At 44.5% G+C, this 17,747-nt stretch overlaps 2 protein-coding genes across 5 annotated transcripts in view; one reads left to right on the forward strand and one right to left on the reverse strand.

Moving 5' to 3' along the window:
* stn1 (STN1 subunit of CST complex) overlaps positions 1-5,584 on the reverse strand; it is a 10,557-nt gene extending 4,973 nt beyond the window's left edge. The window contains exons 1-5 of one of the 4 annotated variants that reach the window (XM_061772144.1): positions 5,447-5,584; positions 5,094-5,216; positions 4,866-4,961; positions 4,627-4,704; positions 3,420-3,593 (exon numbers count right to left, since the gene is read on the reverse strand). In XM_061772144.1, the coding sequence (XP_061628128.1) occupies positions 3,420-3,593; positions 4,627-4,704; positions 4,866-4,961; positions 5,094-5,211 (466 nt within the window). In that variant the 5' untranslated portion in view covers positions 5,212-5,216; positions 5,447-5,584. Of the gene's footprint in view, positions 1-3,419; positions 3,594-4,626; positions 4,705-4,865; positions 4,962-5,093; positions 5,387-5,446 lie in introns of those variants that run through there. The other 3 variants (XM_061772145.1, XM_061772143.1, XM_061772146.1) reach the window with 3 other exon arrangements.
* Positions 5,585-6,073: 489 nt separating this feature from the next.
* Positions 6,074-17,747, forward strand: part of slkb (STE20-like kinase b) — a 44,097-nt gene continuing 32,423 nt past the window's right edge. The window contains exons 1-2 of the mRNA XM_061772142.1: positions 6,074-6,420; positions 14,446-14,610. Of these exons, the coding sequence (XP_061628126.1) occupies positions 6,271-6,420; positions 14,446-14,610 (315 nt within the window). The 5' untranslated portion in view covers positions 6,074-6,270. The remainder of the gene's footprint in view (positions 6,421-14,445; positions 14,611-17,747) is intronic.

Genomic DNA, 17,747 nt, shown 5'->3' on the forward strand with positions numbered 1-17,747 from the left:
GGGCCTTTTTGAGGATAGAGTGGATGTTGGTCTCCCACATCAGGTCCTGAAAGACTGTAATTACCATGAACCTGAAGGTCTCAACGGTTGACACAGGGCAGTTGGACAGCGTGAGGGGCAACTGTGGCGAAGGATGTTTCCTGAAGTCCACAATCATCCCTACCGTCTTGAGCGTGTTCAGGTCCATGCTGTGTGAGCCGCACCAAAGCTCTAGCCGCTCCACTTCCTGTCCATATGCAGACTCGTCACCATCTTTGATGAGGCTGATGACTGTGGGGTCATCTGCAAACTTCGGTTTGACAGTCGGATGCGTTGAGGTCCAGTTGTTCATGTAGAGAGAGAAGAGTAGCAAAGAGAGGACACATCCTCCATCATTCCAGTGTTTTCAGCTTCATATTTTTTCTGTCTGGTTTTCAGTGCTGATGATGCCTGTGGATAAGGTGGTGTCCTCCAGCCCCACCTGCTGTGTCCTGCCCATCAGGAAACTATAAATCCACTGGCAGATGGCAGGCGAGACGCTGAGCTGGAGAAGCTTGGCGGAAAGGACTTCGGGATGATGGTGTTGAACGCAGAGCTGAAGTCCACGAACAGGATCCTCGCGTAGGTCCCTGCGCCATCTAGGTGTTCCGGGATGAAGTGGAGTCCCATGTTGACTGCATCATTCACAGACCTGGCATAGCAGTGGTCTAGAATGTTGTTTTCCCTGGTGAGATAGTCAATGTGCTACTTGTATTTAGCTAGTTCGTGGTTGAGTTTTGCTTTGTTAAAGTCCTCAAGAATAATGATGGGTGAATCTGGGTACTTTTTTTCAAGTTCATTTACTTGGTCATGAACGTTTGTGTTAGCCTGGGAGGGGGCTGTAAAAACCGGCGAGTAGAATGACTTACAGTTGAAAAACAGCGACTCTAAGTGTGTGTTGAGCTCCGTGACACCAGAAAACCATTTTTCATTGATACAGAAGCATATTCCGCCACCTTTTGTTTTTCCCGATAGCTCTGTGTTGCGATCCGCTCAGCGTAGTTGGAAGCCAGGCAGCAGTATGGTGCCGTCTGGGATGCATTCACAAAGCCAAGTCTCCATGAAGCAAAGGGCGGCAGACCGAGCAAAGACTTTACTGGTCTTTGTGAGGAAAAGAAGCTTGTCCACTTTCTTGAGGAGAGAGCGTGAGTTTGCAAAGTGAAAAGACGGAAGAAGCGTTTGAATTCCTTGCTTTCAGAACTTAACTTGCACTCCGACGCACTTCCCTCTGTGGCGCTGTCTTCGCCTCCTCCATGCGCCAAAGAACACAGCCGCTTCGCTGGTAAATAACTTTGTGGATTTGTGAAAATTGGTGAAAGAAGGTTCGGAATAGACTCCCAAAAGTCTTCTCTAGTAAAAGTAAGTCGCGTATTGTTAGGCCTGTCAAGATATTTTTTTAAGACTGTATTTTCCCCAAACCTATCACTATAAACGATAAGTTTTTTGTAATGCCTCTGAAACATGAAAGATAACCCCCCCCCCGTATTATTTTTCTTTTTTAAATATATTTTATTATTTTATTTCTTTTAAATCAGTATTGTTGCTATTAAATCGGCATTGTTGTTATTATTATTATTTCCTTTTTTTCTTTACTCTGTGTTATTGATCCACGGGGTCTGAAATAAAGAATAAAGAGCTGCAAGACGAGCCTGGTTATATGAAGCCTTCTCTTCCGATTATAATCTGTTTAGAAGCCCAAACTGAATGAAAATGCTCCATATAAACACTTCAATTGGAATTAACAGCCCAAATCCATATGAAATAGCTTTCAGTTTCACAGGAGTGGAATATTCCTTTTGCCAAACCGATCAGAAGTAAATTTTCGCCATGTATACCGTCACTCGAATAGAGCTGAGAAAAGCTGTGCTTTGTCTCAACGTAAATGTGCAGTGACATCATTGTTTACATGTGGCGTAAATATGGCGCTTCCCGATTTATAAATTGTATATATTATTATAAAAACAATCCCAACTGCTGTGCTGAATAGACGTTGGACCTCCATCTTGATAAATGTAGTGCACATCATTTATAGACCCGATCAGATTAGATTACGTCGCATGTAAACAGTTGACCAGAGATCTTCAATCGGAATGATTTCAATTGGAATGACAAAAATGTCTCCATGTAAACCCGGCTACTGTTTGGTTGGTCAGGTGAAAACAAGTCCTTCACCTGTCAATCAAATATATGTTGACATTCGCTGTCGTCAACAACTGGCTGAATAATGTGTGCCACTGAGGTTATGCTTAATAAACAGTTAACGTTCCCACGTTTGTGTTAATCTGGGCCTAAGACACACAACAACGCAGAGCGAAGCACTGATGTTTTAAACAACATCGCTGCGGTGGAGCGAGCTTTTTATCTTAAATCGCTAGCTCACAGGCTAGCTTGTTAGCTCGCAAGCTAGCAGGTTAGCTCGTGACAACAAACAGTTAACTTTCCCTTAAGTGTCTCTGTTGTGTGAATCTATGTGCTGCACACGGAGCAAGGCTGTGCAGTATCGGACGGAGCAAACACCGGTGCACCGGTGTTCCATGAGCCCATACCGGCTAATGACACAGCCATCCAACTCTGTCGGCTCACTGTGTAATCCACACGCCGGCTCACCAGAACAATGAAAATTTATTGAGTCGGGAAAAACTATTTCGTCCATTTTATTTCTCGAACGATAAGTTGATATAGTAATTATCTTGACAGGCCTACGTATTGTCTCCAAAGACGAACGAAGAAGACAAAAACAAGGACAATACTAGAGAGCACATTACCGAGGCAACCACCCAGATAGGTGCCATCATGTCCACATGTCGCAAAATAATGAGAAATCCGACCATCTCAAATGCCAGGCCGAAAAGACCGACTATAATAGTTTGAAAAGGGACATTTTGGGCATTTTGAATGAAAATTATCATGCAAACCTGATAAAAGAACATCAAAGATGAATGAAAAACAATATTTTAAAAAACTGATGGAGGGGGACCGTTAAATTGTGTGAGCAAATGACTTTGACCATAACAGCAGCTTGGGGGTGTAGTTACGAGCTACAATACAAGGCAAAAGTTAGGACACACTTTCTTTATCTACTCATGGTGAAAGTTTCCAAACTGTATATACACTTGACAACAGTCTACAGCAGGTTACAGTATTTGCGATGGGTTGATCATTTCCTCACATTAAGATGCACATGTTATCATAATTGGAGTAAATTGCATTTGAATCGCTTTATACAGATTGTGAATGTATTTTATCATTGGCGGTGTACTGGAATATACAGTAATGTATTGTCCTTTCCAATGGAAATGTACATCTTTACTACTGCAGGTCATGTTTTTGCTAAAATACTGTAAGTATCTCATGAATAAAACGGTACATGTAGAGGAGCAAGTATAGCCGTCGTAACTCACAGTAGGTGGAGGCAATAATCTCTCTCTGTTGCTTTGACGTCTTTACTGGTCCTCTGACTCGCAGGAGCTCTCCAATCTCTAGATGGAAGTGGCTCTGCTGGGCCTGTCTCAGCTTTTTCAGCTCAACAGCTAGATTAAAACCTCCCTGAAGGACATCATTTGGTTTTCCCCTGACTGGAGTTACAAAATGACAGGTTGTATGGTTGTTTTCAATCATTACTTAGATATCACATTTTCAGTACTAAATTATTTCTGCTGACATAGAATGAGAGCCAGACAACAACCTGGGTGATCACCAGTCAACCATTCTCATGGACCTACAGGCAATTACACTGGCATACAACTTTTAGAATTCTGGGAGCAAGATGCAAACATAACTTCGGCAAGTGTGGTGAAACAATGTAAACACAGTACATCACTGTGCATCACCCCAGCATTAAACCTAAAGCTGTCTTTCTGTGAGAGAACAGTGCTAGCCATTGGACTGGCATGTAAAAAAAAAAAAATTTAAAGTAAAAAAAATTATTCATCAAAAGCATTTTAAAAACGCAACATTATGTATCCCAATGTTAAGAGTGAAAATATGCATGTGTTGTTTTCACAGTGACTTTTCCCCTTTCCCAGTTCTCACAAACTTTAAGGTGATTTGTAGCTTCCGTCCATCCATCCATCCATTTTCTGAGCCGCTTCTCCTCACTTGGGTCGCGGGCGTGCTGGAGCCTATCCCAGCTGTCATCGGGCAAGAGGCGGGGTACACCCGGAACTGGTTGCCAGCCAATCGCAGAGCACGTACAAACAAACAACCATTCGCACTCACAGTCACACCTACGGGCAATTTAGAGTCTCCAATTTATGCATGTTTTGGAGATGTGGGAGGAAACCGGAGTGCCCGGAGAAAAACCACGCAGGCACGGGGAGAACATGCAAACTCCACACAGTCAGGGCCGGGGATTGAACCCGGGTCCACAGAACTGTGAGGCTGACGCTCTAACCAGTCGTCCACCGTGCCGCCATTTGTAGCTTCCTCCGATTCTAATTAAAAAATAATAATAATAATTGAGCAAGGTCAACATTGAGAAAACAAAGTTGTTGACTCATTACACCATGTACCTGTATACTTTTTTATTATTACTTTTTTGGGAAAATGGGGTGTACTACAGTTTGCTTTTGTTTATCATGCAACTACTTCTCAGAAATGCAGTCTCACATTTATCAGAATCCACCTCTTCTTTCATCGGGTCATTTTTCCAACACAGACAGTTTATGACACCAGTACCATCGTCCACTGTAAAATAAAGAGGGACAAGAGGGGTGACAGGACGTCCAAAAACAGTGTTACTGTATTGCGTTTAGCAGGATCACTGGAAACATACACTACTTGGCAGTAGAAGCTGGAAAATATCACACTATTTTACTGCAATGCACACCGGGATGGAGCAAAATTACCTCCATAACAGATGAAGTCCTCTCTTTCCCTCTTATAAACGACTGTCCCAAGAACATCTACATAGTGGATTGGATGTGACTTGTAGAAATAAATATCTATAATACACGGGCAGAAAAAAAGAGCAGGCTAGCATTGTAGTATTAGTCTCATAGCTTTTATTATTGAATTGTAGACCAATGCAAGTTTTCCCGGATAGTACAGTAGAACGCATGCACTAGTTTGTTTACCTGGCACTTGACAGGACTCCCTCATGTGGAGGATGTCTGTGATATATAGCCTGGCGAAAGCAGAAAAGATCGGGTCCAATCCCCACAAAATGGACGGAAGCTCTTCTGCAGGATCCATTCTACCTGCCGAATGCCGATATTTCATTTCGACAGTCAAATCTCATGTTTTTTCTCTACCGTAGCTAGGAAGTAAGCTAGCTACGAGTGTAGCTTTTCGTCTTGAGCCAAAACATTGGTCACGTGACACTTATTTAAAAAAAAAAATGTTTTTTTTAATAATTAGTTAATGCGGGGTACGTATGTGTGTATATGTATTACTGTCATACATTTGTAAATTAATTTATTTTACTTACAAAAAATACAGTTCAAACTGCGACCCCAGATTGCATATGGGACTTGTAGTTCTACCTAATGGTACAGTACAAAGGAAACAATGCCACATGCCGAACACAATGACACTCAGCTCTCTCCCGAATGATGCGGTTTTAAAATGGTCTGTGTCGTTGGTCGTCCTAATAGACAAAGACAACAAAGCGCAAACGACTCGATTGTTGTCCGCGCCAAGTTATCAACAAGAGTATGCAGAAGTAAAAGAAAAGAAACACGACGTCGCGCGCACGCGTGGACGCGCATTGATACTAAATCCGCTCGATTACAAAACCCATACGGAGGAAGGATGCATGTTTTAGCTAGTGTAGCAGTACGCGCTATCTGTAACATTAACGGGCTTTATGTTCAAAGTTTTTAATGTTTTTACTCCCCGGGACTACTTGTAACGGCATTCGCTTTTTACTCCTTTTCCATTTTGGTTGATGAAGGAACCCCACGGGGCCATTGGGTCGCTCACAGGAGGAACGACGAGCCCTTCGTACTGCTTTGCATGCAATTAATGGTATTGTTCGTGTGGTTTTCTTGATGCCAGGACGAGTCCAGGAGAATCTCCACCATTTGGATGACCCAGGTGACCTAGGATGTACAAAAGAGCACAGAATTCTCTGGACTGGTCAGTTGAGAGTCATTGGCTAAGCTAGGTTTGAACTGTTTACCAAAGCTCCGTGTGTTAATCACTTTATAGATCAAGTCGACACTTCTTTGCTTTATACATGGTACCTCAAAGACAGAGATTCAACTTTCGATTCATTTCTCCTATGTGTAAGTGAATTACCTATGCTTCAGTATGTCATTCTTTAACTTCCGTAAAATATTTAAACTGGGATCTGAGAAGAAGAAGAAACAATATGAGCATGTCCGAAGAGATGAAAACCCGGAGGAAATATGGACCATTATCGGTGAATTGGGAGATGGAGCCTTTGGGAAAGTGTTTAAGGTAAGTAATGTCCAACTGTCCGTGTTATTTTAAAGGTAGATCAGATTGTGAAACTTCACCCAGAAGGCTACTAGCACCAAGTGCCAGCAGTGTCAGCTGGGAGTGTTTTTACTGAGACCCACCCATCATTCCAAAGCGAGAAACGAACCTTGTGATAGAACCTTGTCAACTGCCAATACCCTCTTATTCCACATGATTGGCTAAACCTCATCAACAACTTGAAATTAGTTTTGTATGGGTCCTTGAATCATTAAATGTCTCCCATGCTGAAACAGCCACGTTTAAAGTCCCCAAAAACGTATTGATTATTTAAAATTTTAGGCGTTCATAATAAAGGCAATATTGAGAGAGCAAATTGTGGTGGCCCACTGAAGTACACTTCTTGCATAATGGTTTAAGACAAGCGTGCATAACAGTAAAGACGTAAACCGCTTAATAAAAAATTATGTGTGCTGCACAATTTACTTGTTAGCCTTCAAACTCTGCACATACAAGTGCATAAATGATCCTTACTACTCATCAAACCCTTATCTTTATACAATCGTAATAACAGTTAAAACATGTAATAGTACCGATACCTTCACAAATTCATACATTTCCATTCATATCTCAGAAAACATTTATTTTGCCATCTGCTATTGTGTGAATGCAAAATGGTTGCCTCATTCTGGCACTAGATCCCTCTGGTGTATTGCAACAATAACGAGCCTCTCTTCATTGGCATTAACGGTAAAGACAGCTTGAGTGACAAAGTACCATTTTAAACGGACCAAAGAAAAGGAACTCCGAAGACACTAAGATGCATTTGTGTTAGTTTTCATGGAAAAGGCATATTAAACAATAGGAAAACTACTGTTACTGTATTGCGATTAGCAGGATCACTGGAAACGTACTTGGCAGTAGATGCTGGAAAATATCACACTATTTTAATGCAATGCACACTGGGATGGAGCAAAATTACCTCCATAACAGAATATATATATATACACACACACACACAGCGGCTAAAATAAGTATTTAACACGTCACCATTTTTCTCACTGAACATATTTCCAAAGGTCCTATTGACATGAAATTTTCACTAGATGTTAGGAACAATCCAAGTAATCAATACATACAAAGAAAGTAGAACAATTAAGATCAGAAATTAAGTTGTGTGTAATAATGTGAATGACACAGGGAAAAAGTATTGAACACAAAGAAAGGGAAGTGTAACCAGGCATGGAAAGCCAAGACAACACCTTAAGTCTATCAATAATCAAACAGCAATCCAGCCCCTTGTCAGTGCAAATGAATATCAGCTGGTTCAGTCCTAATTGAGGGCCTACGAAAAGGTCCCTTGCCAAGGTGTGAGTCAAGACACATCTCATGATAGGTAAGAGCAGAGAGCTGTCTCAAGAACATTGCAAGCACTTCTTCTTTTCGTTTTGGCTTGTCCCTTTAGGGGTCGCCACAGCGCGTCATCCTTTTCCATGTAAGCCTATCTCCTGCATCCTCTTCTCGAACACCAACTGCCCTCATGTCTTCCCTCACGACATCCATCAACCTTCACTTTGGTCTTCCTCTAGCTCTCTTGCCTGGCAGCTCCATCCTCATATTTCTACCAATATACTCACTATTTCTCCTCTGGACGTGTCCAAACCATCGAAGTCTGCTCTCTCTAACTTTGTCTCCAAAACATCGAACCTCGGCTGTCCCTCTGATGAGCTCATTTCTAATTTTATCCAACCTTATCACTCCGAGAGCGAACCTCAACATCTTCATTTCCGCCACCTACAGCTCTGCTTCCTGTTGTCTCTTCAGTGCCACTGTCTCTAATCCGTACATCACCACCGTTTTATAAACTTTTCCCTTCATCCGAGCACCCGTTCCAACCTGCTTGGACCCGTTTCTCCATTTCTTGACCACACTCACCATTGCTCTGGACGGTTGACCTCAAGTATTTAAAGTCCTCCACACTTGCTATCTCTTCTCCCTGTAGCCTCACTCTTCCCCCACCACCCCTCTCATTCATGCACATATATTATGTCTTACTTCGGCTAATCTTCATTCCTCTGTTTTCCAATGCATGCCTCCATCTTTCTAACTGTTCCTCCACCTGCTCCCTGCTTTCACTGCAGATCGCAATGTGATCTGCAAACATCATGGTCCACGGGGATTCCAGTCTAACCTCATCTGTCAGCTTATACATCCATCCATTTTCTACCGCTTATCCGAGGTCGGGTCGTGATCGTGGGGGCAGTAGCTTTAGCAGGGATGCCCAGACTTCCCTCTCCCCAGCTATTTCATCCAGCTCTTCCGGGGGATCCCGAGGCGTTCCCAGGCCAGCCAAAGGACGTAGTCTCTCCAGCATGTCCTGGGTCGTCCCCGGGGTCTCCTCCCGGTGGGACATGCCCGGAACACCTCACCAGGGAGGCGTCCGGGAGGCATCCGAATCAGATGCCCCAGCCACCTCATCTGGCTCCTCTCGATGTGGAGGAGCGGCAACTCTACTCTTAGATCCTCCCGGATGACCGAGCTTCTCACCCTATCTCTAAGGGAGAGCCCGGACACCCTGCGGAGGAAACTAATTTCGGCCGCTTGTATCCGGGATCTTGTTCTTTCGGTCACGACCCACAGCTCGTGACCATAGGTGAGGGTAGGAACATAGATCGACCGGTAAATAGAGAGCTTCGCCTTTCGGCTTAGCTCCTTCTTTACCACAACGGACCGATACAAAGTCCGCATCACTGCAGACGCTGCACCGATCCGCCTGTCGATCTCCCGTTCCATTCTTCCCTCAATCGTGAACAAGACCCCAAGATACTTGAACTCCTCCACTTGGGGCAGGATCTCATCCCCGACCTGGAGAGGGCACGCCACCCTTTTTCGACTGAGGACCATGGTCTCAGATTTGGAGGTGCTGATTCTCATCCCAGCCGCTTCACACTCTGTTGCGAACTGCTCCAGTGAGAGTTGGAGGTCACGGCTTGATGAAGCCAACAGAACCACATCATCTGCAAAAAGCAGAGATGCAATACTGAGGCCACCAAACCGGACCCCCTCTACGCCTCGGCTGCGCCTTGAAATTCTGTCCATAAAAGTTATGAACAGAATCGGTGACAAAGGTCAGCGTTGGCGGAGTCCAACCCTCACCGGGAACGAGTCCGACTTACTGCCGGGTATGTGGACCAAACTCTGACTCCGGTCGTACAGGTACCGAACAGCCCGTATTAGGGGGTTCGGTACACCATACTCCCGAAGCACCCTCCACAGGACTCCCAGAGGGACACGGTCGAACGCCTTCTCCAAGTCCACAAAACACATGTAGACTGGTTGGGCGAACTCCCATGCACCCTCGAGGACCCTGCTGAGGGTGTAAAGCTGGTCCACTGTTCCACGGCCAGGACGAAAACCACACTGCTCCTCCTGAATCTGAGCTTCAACTTCCCGACGGACCCTCCTCTCCAGCACCCCTGAATAGACCTTACCAGAGTGGCTGAGGAGTGTGATCCCCCTGTAGTTGGAACACACCCTCCGGCCCCCCTTTTTAAAAAGTGGGACCACCAGCTTATCCATCACCACTGCAAACAGGAAGGGGCTCAGGGCTGATCCCTGATGCAGTCCCACCTCCACCTTAAATTCGTCTGTCACACCTACAGCACACTTCACCGCTGTTCTGCTGCCCTCGTACATATCCTGTATTTTTCTAACATATTTATCTGCCACTCCAGAATTCCGCATGCAGTACCACAGTTCCTCTCTGGGTACTCTGTCATAGGCTTTCTCTAGATCTACAATGACACAATGTAGCTCCTTCTTACCTTCTCTGTACTTTTCCATCAACATCCTCAAGGCAAATAATGCATCTGTGGTACTCTTTGTAGGCATGAAACGATACTGTTGCTCGCAAATACTCACTTGTGTCCTGAGTCTAGCCTCCACTACTCTTTCCCATAACTTCATTGTGTGGCTCATCAACTTTATTCCTCTATAGTTCCCACAGCTCTGCACATCACCCTTGTTCTTAAAAATTGGCACCAGCACAGTTTTCCTCCATACCTCAGGCATCTTCTCACGCGCTAGAATTCTATTGAATAAGCTGGTCAAAAACTCCACAGCCACCTCTCCTAAATGCTTCCATACTTCCACAGGAATGTCATCAGGGTTAGGGTTAGGGTTTCCATTTTTCATCCTCTTTAATGCCTTTCTAACTTCCCCCTTACTAATCATTGCCACTTCCTGGTCCACCACACATTTTCCTCATTCATCTACTCCTCGAAGTATTCTTTCCATCTAGCTAGCACACTGCTGGCACCAGTCAACATATTTCCATCTCTATCCTTAATCACCCTAACCTGCTGCAAATCCTTCCCATCTCTATCCCTCTGTCTGGGCAGCCTGTATAAATCCTTTTCTCCTTCTTTAGTGTCCAACCTGGCATACATGTCATCATATGCCTCTTGTTTGGCCTTTGCCACCTCTACCTTTGCCCTGTGTCGCATCTCTATGTATTCCGTTCGCCTCTCCTCGGTCCTTTCAGTGTCCCACTTCTTCTTAGCTAACCTTTTTCTTTGTATAATTACCTGTACTGTGAGGTTCCAGGACCAAGTCTCATTCTCTCCTTTCCTGCCGGAAGATACACCAAGTACTCTCCTGCCTGCCTCTCTGATCACCTTGGCTGCAGTGGTCGAGTCTTCTGGAAGCTCCTCCTGTCCACCGAGAGCCTGTCTCACCTCTTCCCGAAAAGCTGCACAACACTCGTCCTGTCTCAGCTTCCACTACAATGTTCTCTGCTCTGCCTTTGTGTTCCTAATCGTCCTCCCCAACACCAGAGTCATCTTACACACCACCATCCTATGCTGTCTAGCCTAACTCTCCCCTACCACTAACTTACAGTCGGTAACCTTCTTCAGATTACATCGTCTGCACAAGATGTAATCCACCTGTGTGCTTCTACCTCCGCTCTTGTCGGTCACCCTATGTTCGTGCCTCTTCTGGAAAAAAGTGTTCACTCCAGCCATTTGCATCCTTTTTGCCAAGTCTACCACCAACTGTCCCTCCAAGTCCCTTTCCTGGATGTCGTACTTACCCATCACTTCTTCATCACCCCTATTTCCTTCACCAACATGTCTATTACAATCTGCACCAATCACGACTCTCTCTCTGTCTGGGATGCTCAGAACTACTTCGTCTAGCTCCTTCCAGAATTTCTCTTTCACCTCTTGGTCACATCCTACCTGTGGGGCGTGGCCAAGAATCACATTATACATAACACCCTCAATTTCAAGTTTCAGCCTCATCAGTGGATCTGATACTCTTTTCACCTCCAAGACATTCTTAGCCAACTCTTCTTTTAAAATAACCCAGACTCCATTTCTCTTCGCATCTACACCATGGCAAAATCATTTAAACCCTGCCCCTAAACTTCTCGCCTTACTGCCTTTCCACCTGGTCTCCTGGACACACAATATATCAACCTTTCTCCTAATCATCATGTCAACCAACTCCCTAGATTTTCCTGTCATAGTCCCAACATTCAAAGTCACCACATTCAGTTCTAGGCTCTTTGCTTTCCTCTTGTCTTACTGCCGAAGAACCCGCTTTCCACCTCTTCTTCGACTTCGACCCACAGTAGCTGAATTTCCAGCGGCGCGCTGCAGGTTGACAGTGTCGGTGGCGGACGTTGTTAACCCGGCCCACGACCAATCCGGTGTGGAATTCTTTGGATGAACGCTCATATTTGTTTGGCAAAGTTTTAAACCGGATGCCCTTCCTGACACAACCCTCTGCATTTATCCGGGCTTGGGACCGGCCTACAGTTTGCACTGGCTTGTGCCTCCCATAGGGCTGCATTAACAACATTGCAAACTAATTGTTGCAAAACATAACTATGGCATTGGTTACAGGCGCAAAGAACATTTTCTGAATGTTCCAGTGAGTTCGGTTGGGGTCATAATACGTAAGTGGAAAGCCAATCATACCACCATAAATGTGCCTCGATCAGATTTTTTCCTGTGTTATTTCACATTATTACACATAACGTAATTTCTGATCCTATTTCTTCTACTTTCTTTGTATGTATGGATTACTTGGGTTATTCCCAACATCTGGTGAAAATAACTCAATTGACTTCATATTCATTAATCAATGTTTCAGCTAAAAGTTAATTCTAGGATTGTTAAAATAGTTATTTGGGACTGTTTCATCACGTCAAATGGTTTATATGTGAAAGGTTTAACTTGACGTTCTGTTTTAAGCTTGTAGCCTTTTTTAAGCGTACGCACCAGAACTCAGCATTTTGACACGAAAAGTAACACAGCACCGTTTTAGTTTTTTTTGTTTTTGTTTTTTTTAATTATTATTATTATTTTTAAATGGATGGAACCAAATGCTATAAAACGCTGATTCCTTTCCTGATTTTCACAGATGAGACACAAGGTTAGTGTTTGTGATACTGTGAGACAACATTTATATGAATTATGTCCCAAATCATTGTTTATGTGAAGTGTGTTGCTACAGTGAAGTTTTAGCTCAATGTTAAGCTTTTTTTTCTGTCATCGGCGCTTACGTTGGTTTGAAGACTAAAATAAATGTTAAAAACCAGTGGAAAAGTGCAACCAACCATTTACCTTGTTAGCTGTCTCAATGTTGGTGTAGACATATTTTATTGTTTCACTCACCCAGTTGACTTGACTGTTGACTTCACTGAAGCTCCACGCGGTGTAGGTTGAGGCTCAGAGCGCATCAGAAGCTACACATCGTGAAAGCCTCCTTTGCCACTGAGGCAACTGGCCATTAATTTTAACAAAGTTAAAACACACTTTTGTTCGCTGCCGTTAGGCACAAGCACGTCCTTCTTCGTTGGTTTTCGCCACTACTTCTTCGGGGTGGACAGACTGTAGGCATCGAAACCAGGAACCGAAATTTTAATGATTCCGGGAGAACCGTAACATTAGTCCTGGTTCCAATCGGTTCTTGATTCTTGATACTCAAACTGTTACATCTGGCTGACTTTCATGCAGCCACCGTGCGATCGAGTCCCGTTCAGTGGCAGTGATCGAGTCCCGCTCAATGACAGTTGGAGTGAATGTGATTATAGTTGTCTGTCGCAATGTGTGCCCCGTGATTGACTGGAGCCAAATCCAGGGACCAGCTTTCACACACAGTCAGATGGATATGCATCAACTCCCACACTGTCCGAAACAGAATAAGTATCAGGGGTGGCAACATACGGCCCACTTAATTTAGTTTTTATATACCTGTACAATCCCTGTGACCAGTTACAATGCACACAAACTGATGATAAACTGACAGAAATTGCTAATTTTATTAAGAAAGCAGAGGCTGTTCTTAAAGGTTTACAAAAGGATAGTTCATTAAATATAATGGTTTTCCTAATATACTTGTATTGCTTTGCATTAAAACAATGGAAAACACCACTTAATTGTTACTTATATTAATGATGCTATAATTCTACTGGTTTGGCCCACTTGACATCAAATTAAGATATAGTGTGGCCCCTGAACTACAGTTTGTTACACCTGCTCGACAGTAATTATTTCTTGGAATAAGTTGGTGTTTGTGATCCTGGTTATTACTTTATTGATACTGTATTAGGGCAGGAGCAAAGTTTCAAATGCCCTGCCACAAGATAAACTAGTCACCGGTAGGATCCCCAGTTAAAGAAATCACTGCGATTTCATCGGTTTTCCAGAGCTAACCACTGAACATGGCAGGTCACCAGGAAATGGTTCTACAGTATTTCTTCTCACTGAAGCAGCTTCATTTAGCTCATCCTGCTTGCAGAGGAGCCAAGACAAATGGAATAAATTTCCAATAGAGGTTCCGCTCCTTTCACTTATTTACAGCATTACATTGCTTTTAGATTTAAATATGTTATAATGAAGTGTGTTGAAAGTTAAAGGTGTCTAAATAAAAACAATAGGAACAATCAACTTCTAGATCATTATTAAAAGATGACCACTAACTATTACTCAAATCCATAGTAATGCATTTTCATAATCATCCATTTGCAATCTACAGGCTCAAAACAAACAGACAGGTATCCTCGCTGCTGCCAAAGTTATTGACACAAAGACTGAGGAAGAGTTGGAGGACTACATGGTAGAGATTGACATCCTGGCCTCATGTGAACACCAAAATATTGTCAAGCTGCTTGACGCTTTCTATTTTGAGGACAAACTCTGGGTGAGTAACTGCATGCTGAGCCTCAGAATTGAACCCCAATTTGTAAGCAACATGTAAAATAAATATTTCATGAATGGGTTATAGTTGCTTTGCAAAATGTTCCAAAACTAGTTTATTTGTAGACCAGTGCATCTGTTGTCATGTTGTTGTTGTTTTTTTTTTCAATACAGCACTTCAAACTGCTTGAATATTGCAAGATGTTGAAAGCTATTCACAGCATTAAGACATTTTCTGACTAACTGTATGCTTATCAAATGTCAAGGCCAAGGTTCACGTGAAGAATTAAATAGCTTTTAGCTGTTAATCATTATATAGGTTTATTATACCGCTGGTCTAATCCATATGATCGGTATCGGCAGTGATCTCACTCATTATCAGTACTGGAATCGGCAGCATAAAACCCTGATCAGAGCACCCCTAATTATACATAGTATGCACAACATAAAGCATTGTTGGAATGTCAGTGCGAAGTAAATATTTTAATAATTTTGTAATTGATTTATTCTTTTAAGCATTATTGTTAATTTGTGTGATTGCAATGCCTTGATTTTAGTGACGTTAGTGCAGTGTCATTGCCATAAATGCACTTGTACCAATAATTTCTTAAAGGGGCTTAAATAATACTGTAAAAAGACGATAAATATGAAATAATGACTAAAACTTAACGGATTATGTCATGAATATACGGGGCCAGTACAAGTTCTGACAGGGCCACCACAACTTATTGTGCCACCCACCACTCAAAAAGGCTTAACATCAGACCCTGATAGATGACGATCGAAGTTGTAAAAAATTTACTTTTTTAAACTTAGAAGTACCTTTCATGTTTAACTGGTGACAGTGAAGCCTTCAGTCAAGTAAGAGTTAGTCACCTCAGTGATTAGTGATTATATTTATTTTTAGTGTGGCTCATTGTGTATATACTAGTTTCCTTACCGTTGTCCTCCTCACAATAGCCGTCAAGCATGACTTTTATGGCACCTTATCTTGTAAAGAGGGGACAATTGTAGGAACATTTCCTTCCCTTGATGAACAACTTGAGCCCACGTTATGGCCCCAAGATGGTGGATAACTTTACATCACATGTATTCACTGTGTGAGGCTTCACAGCTTCTGCCACACAATCCACCCATCCATCCATTTTCTACCGCTTATCCGAGGTCGGGTCGTGGGGTCAGTAGCTTTAACAGGGATAGACCTTACCAGGGAGGCTGAGGAGTGTGATCCCTCTGTAGTTGGAACACACCCTCCGGTCCTCCTCCTTAAAAAGGGGAACCACCACCCCAGTCTGGCAATCCAGAGGCACTGTCCCCAATGTCCCCGCGATGTTGCAGAGGCATGTCAAACAGGACAGCCCCACAACATCCAGAGCCTTTAGGAACTCCGGGCGAATCTCATCCACCCCCGGGGACGTGCCACCGAGGAGCTTTTTGACCACCTCAGTGACCTCGACCCCAGAGATAGGAGAGCCCACCTCAGAGAACCCAGACTCTGCTTCTGCATGGGAAGGAGTGTCGTCGGAATTGAGGAGGTCTTCGAAGTATTCTCCCCACTGACTCACAATGTCAGCAGCGCCCCATCCCCACTATAAACAGTGTTGATGGCGCACTGCTTCCCCCTCCTGAGGCACCGGAGAGTGGACCAGAATTTCCTCGAAGCCGTGACCACCAAAGCTACATTCCGCTTGGCCAGCCGGTACCCATCAGCTGCCTCAGGAGTCCCACAGGTCAAAAAGGCCCGATAGGACTCCTTCTTCAGCTTGACGGTGGTCCACCAACGGGTTTGGGGATTGGCGCCACAACAGGCACCGACCACCTTACGGCCACAGCTCCGGTCGGTCGCCTCAGCAATGGAGGCGCGAAACATGGTCCACTCTGACTTCATGTCCCCCTACCCATCCCCCGGAACGTGAGCAAAGTTCTGTCGGAAGTGGGAGTTGAAAGTCCTTCTGACAGGGGATTCTGCCAGACGTTCCCAGCAGACCCTCACAATACGTTTGGGCCTGCCAGGTCGGACCGGCTTCTTCCCCCACCATTGGAGCCAATTCACCAACAGGTGGTGATCAGTTGACAGCTCCGCCCCTCTCTACGCCCGAGTGCCCAAGACATGGGGCCGCAAGTCCGATGACATGATCACAAAGTAAATCATTGAACTGCAACCAAGGGTACACTGGTGCCAAGTGCACATGTGGACACCCTTATGGTTGAACATGGTGTTCGTTATGGACGATCCGTGATGAGCACAGTCCAATAACCGAACACCGCTCGGGTTCTGATCGGGGGGCCCGTTCCTCCCAATCACGCCCTTCCAGGTCTCACTCTCATTGCCCACGTGAGCATTGAAGTCCCCCAGCAGAACGATGGAGTCACCAGCGGGAGCGCTCTCCAGCACCCCCTCTAAGGACTCCAAAAGTACTCTGAACTGCTGTTTGGTGCATAGGCACAAACAACAGTCAGTACCCGTCCCACCACCCGAAGGCGGAGGACGCTACCCTCTCGTCCACCGGGGTGAACCCCAATGTACAGGCGCTGAGCCGGGTGGCAATAAGTATTACCCACACCTGCTCGGCGCCTCTCACCGTGATCAACTCCAGAGTGGAAGCGAGTCCAACCCCTCTCAAGAGGACTGGTACTGGAGCCCGAGCCGTGTGTGGAGGCGAGCCCGACTATATCTAGTCGTAACTTCTCGACCTCGCACTCCAGCTCGGGCTCCTTCCCTGCCAGAGAGGTGACATTCCACGTCCCTAGAGCCATCTTCTGTAGCCGGGGATCGGAGCGCCCAGGTCCCTGCCTTCGCCCAGCTCGCACTACACCCGACCCCTATGGCCCCTCCCACACGTGGTGAGCCCATGGGAAGCCTACCACACGATGGCTTTTTTATTTATTATATTATCATTATCATTTTGCTGGATGTTCCCTCTTTTGCTAAAACATTATCTGGACACTTGCATATTTTTACATTTGCATATGTTAAACAAACAAGTTTGAAAGGAAACCACAGACCCAGCCCATTATTGATGCCGCTACACTGTGGGATCATTGTACAGCAATTCAATCACTAAAACAACTGCTCGCCTACAGAAAAACGCTACAATGGTGTAGATGTTGAATAGCCAAGATTGTTTTGAGGCTTGAGTC

Source organism: Phyllopteryx taeniolatus, chromosome 4 (genome assembly GCF_024500385.1).
Source record: "Phyllopteryx taeniolatus isolate TA_2022b chromosome 4, UOR_Ptae_1.2, whole genome shotgun sequence".
Lineage (NCBI taxonomy): Eukaryota > Metazoa > Chordata > Actinopteri > Syngnathiformes > Syngnathidae > Phyllopteryx > Phyllopteryx taeniolatus.